Here is a 3,609-nt window from a genome sequence, read left to right as displayed (position 1 = left end):
CAAAGAATCTTGAACCACAAATAGAAATTAGTCTTTAACTCTTAAATCGGAAGTAAAATTACATAAAAATCCTGGAAACTAATACGCAACAAGCTTGCACCATTATCAGTTTCACATGCATTTTTATTTTCTTGGTATTAAAAATTAAAAAATCCAAGACATTTTAGATTCAAAAGGTCATGAAAATGCTTGAAGTTGGATTTTTATGAGTTAAAATGAGAATACTTTTCTATTAACACATGTTCCGACATTAAGCTAATTTGTTAAGTTTTTTTTTTTTTAATGATTCCATTCTCAACCTTAACCCATAGCTTTTAGTGTGTGTGTGTAGACATAGCTTTTGCAAAAGGAAAAATATTAGTTGCTAATAGGTTACGTGATGGGAGGGGGTGCAGCATGTCTTTTTAATTGGGTTGATAAGAATCCGATAAAATATCATCATAAATCATCCATTCAGGACAACTTCTTGCAAACTGCACATCAAATGACCTTCTAATTAAAAAAATGTAAGAGAAAGCTGCACAAAGATGTTCATACACCATGAATGCACAAACATCATGGTAAATTTGAGGGTGTTCACTGTTCTCCCAATCATCTCTGCATAGCTGTAAAAACCCTTCACAACTTCAAGATTATAGCTTTCCTACGAGCTCTTACACATCTGCAGATGTCAATATTTTGAAGTAGGCACTTGAGACAATGAAGGCGCAACCTTCACCTGAGAAGGCCATGAGCTTCAGGTTTGTGCAACTCTCAAATATGGCTCTTAAGCCGTCCTCCAAGGACATCGCTATAAGGTCCTCCCAAGGAACAAATGCCCAAACCGTCCCTGGTGGTTTTACCACTTTGAGGAAGCTTAACTGATGCATGTGTTGGGCAATGGCTTGATGGCTTTCATTATCCACTCCCACATGGCTAAGATTGAAGACATTGCTTATATCCAAAGCCCTGAGAGACGGTAGCTTGGGAGCATATTGGCATACCCATTCATCTGAGATATCGCTTGAGCCAACGTAAAGTTTCTGCACTGACCGCCCTCTGCATACAAAAGAGCAAGAGAGTTGCAAACCCACAAACTAGGCTTCAAAAATATAACCTCTTTCTTTTCCCGTGAAGTCACGTGTATTAGGGTTCAACCGACCTTTCTACGAACGACTGCAAGCCGGAAGCGTCTATGAAGCTCTTCACCACCCTACGGAGGCAGCCGTCGCTGCGAGTGGCGAGGCGGGAGAGGTCGCAAGTCCATCCCGACATGTCCAGGGTCTGCCAACACAGGGGGTTGTAGGAGAGGCGCTGCCACCGCTTACACACCAACGGCACTGTGTGCAGCTTTTCTCTCAAGCTCAGCCTGTCGAGAATATTCGCAGCCACATCGTCAGGAAGACGGTCGAACGCAGAACGCCGCCCCTCTTGTCTTTCCTCCTCCTCCTCCTCCTCCCACTGCTCTTCATCGTCTTCTACTCCTCCTCGCTCTTTTTCAACCCCTTCTCCTCGCTGTTCTTCTACTCCTCCTCCTTCCCTTACCTCCTTCCGCTTCCCTTCCCTCCTCCTCGCTCTTCTTCTACTCCTCGTCCTCCGCTTCTTTTTCTCCCCCTCCCCCTTGGCCATTCGTCTTCTGTTGAACGCATACAGGATAACCCATAACAACAATAACACCCACAACAATAACGCACACAGAGCGGCCGCCATCTTGCTCTTCTCTTCCTCCTTCCTTCACCTGCTCCATCCTTTTATACGCAGAGCCGACAACGAAGGGCCTCGCACCGACGGACGACCCTACTCCCACTCCGATGCCCAGGCGCTCCACCACTAAACCGCCTTCAACTACCGCCTAAATAGTTTTTGGCCCTCAAAATGCTTTATATCTCCTACTCAAAGTGCTTTATATCTCCTCAAAGTGCTTTATATCTCCTATATTTAATTTTTCTAAGGTCAAAAACTTACATTAAATAATATTTTCCGGCTCACCTTTGCTGCCTTCCCAATCCACAACCCTCCCATCATCCAACTACCAAAAAAGAGCCGTCCCCACTTTCCCCTATTTCATTTATGCTAGAGAGAGGCTCGATTACCCTTCGATTTACAGAAAAAGCAAGATAGCATAACCTTCCTACATACAGTGCATATATTTCCCTTCTTAGTCGATTTTCCAGAGAGACTTGATTACCCTTCCTTTTGGCAGAAAGCAAGATAGTCAATTTCTCTTCCTGCATACTAGCGTATATTGTAGGAAGGGAAATCAACTAGCATATATTGTAGGAAGGGAAATCTACTGAGAAGGGAAATATATGCTATAGGAAGGAAAATATATGATATATGGCTAGCATATATTTCCATTCCTATAGGATATATTTCCCTTCCTACAACATATATTTCCCAATACATATTGTAGGAAATGAAATATATGCTAGCATATTCCGATCGGTGGTCTTCCAATCGTTCGATTGGTATTTTCTATTACCTAATTGGTATTCTCCATTTGTCCGTCAATCGGTCGATTAAAACCCCTATGATCATCCATATTTCCAATCATCCGATCTTATAACTAGTACAATCGGTGATTCCCCTTGTTCGATCATTCAACCCAATCGTGTGATTTCACATTCTCCATTCGCCAATTCTTCATCTCCAATCGTCAAATAGGAGAGACTCCAATCGGTGGATCTAGCTGAATTTATTTAGCAACTTTTAAGAGAGTTCATTAGCAACCTGCTGACTTCAATTCAAGCACTATCTCAACATCTTCTCTTCTCCCTAGCAACCAGGTATGGCTAACAACTCTGCAAATGATTTGTTTGGTATTCTTTCCAAAGAGAATAAATCAAATGAATCAAATTACTCTCTATGGAGTTTTATGGTTAGAAATGTCCTTGTTACAAAGGGCCTATGGGGCCATGTTGACCCCTGCCCTAGCATAATTGCTCTTGTTGCTCCTCAAAATGGCCAAGGTCAACAAATGTAATAACGAGTTCCTATGGGGAGAGGCATGTCGATCCCCACCCTAGTGCAATTTCTCTTGCTACCCCTCCAAAGAGTTTGGGTTAACAAATCTAATAAAAAGTTCCTTAAATTACTATTAACCAAAGAAGATGTGATTCTCATGATGCTCAAGCTTTGGCATTGATTGCCTTGTCAATTAAAAGGTCTATTGCTCCACACATTCACTCTAGTAGAATATCCATGCTTTCTTGGAACACTCTAGAAGTTATGTGTATGAGGCTAAAAATGATGCAAGGATTGCCTATCTCAAAGGGCAACTTGATAATGAAAATATACAAGAAAAGAGGTCCATTTAATGAACATTTAACAAAACTACATGATTTCAGAGATAAACTTCTCAATATTAATGAAGTCATTCCTACAAGGATATGATTAACATATCACGCTTAATTCTTAATCTAAATCTTATTTGGGTTTCAATACTTCCCTTCGTCTTATATTGAGAGGCAATGCATCCCCTCTTACATATCAGGATCTTGTAAGCTTACTAATCTCGGGGGGTTCACCTAAAAATATGTAAGTGTCCCACGTGAGTTCAAATGAAGGAGTTTTTTAATTCAAAAATTTAAGGTAATTTTATAAAAAAATGCATTTACAAAAGGGTTTTTT

General features: G+C 40.9%; 1 protein-coding gene across 1 annotated transcript; it reads right to left on the bottom strand.

The window, feature by feature from the left end:
- Nucleotides 1-653: 653 nt before the first annotated feature.
- Nucleotides 654-2,001, bottom strand: LOC147620740 (putative F-box/LRR-repeat protein 22). The gene is made up of 4 exons (XM_086825347.1): nucleotides 1,969-2,001; nucleotides 1,674-1,831; nucleotides 1,142-1,615; nucleotides 654-1,038 (listed from the first exon to the last, which is right to left on the bottom strand). The coding sequence occupies exons 1-4, from the start codon at nucleotides 1,999-2,001 to the stop codon at nucleotides 654-656; spliced, it is 1,050 nt and encodes a 349-aa protein (XP_086681473.1).
- Between the last annotated feature and the right edge of the window lie 1,608 nt (nucleotides 2,002-3,609).

The sequence above is a fragment of the Cibotium barometz genome, chromosome 31 (assembly GCF_041138505.1).
Source record: "Cibotium barometz isolate CiBa-2024 chromosome 31, ASM4113850v1, whole genome shotgun sequence".
Lineage (NCBI taxonomy): Eukaryota > Viridiplantae > Streptophyta > Polypodiopsida > Cyatheales > Cibotiaceae > Cibotium > Cibotium barometz.
Note: the sequence above shows the minus strand (reverse complement) of the source record. Positions and strands in the feature narration are given on the sequence as shown.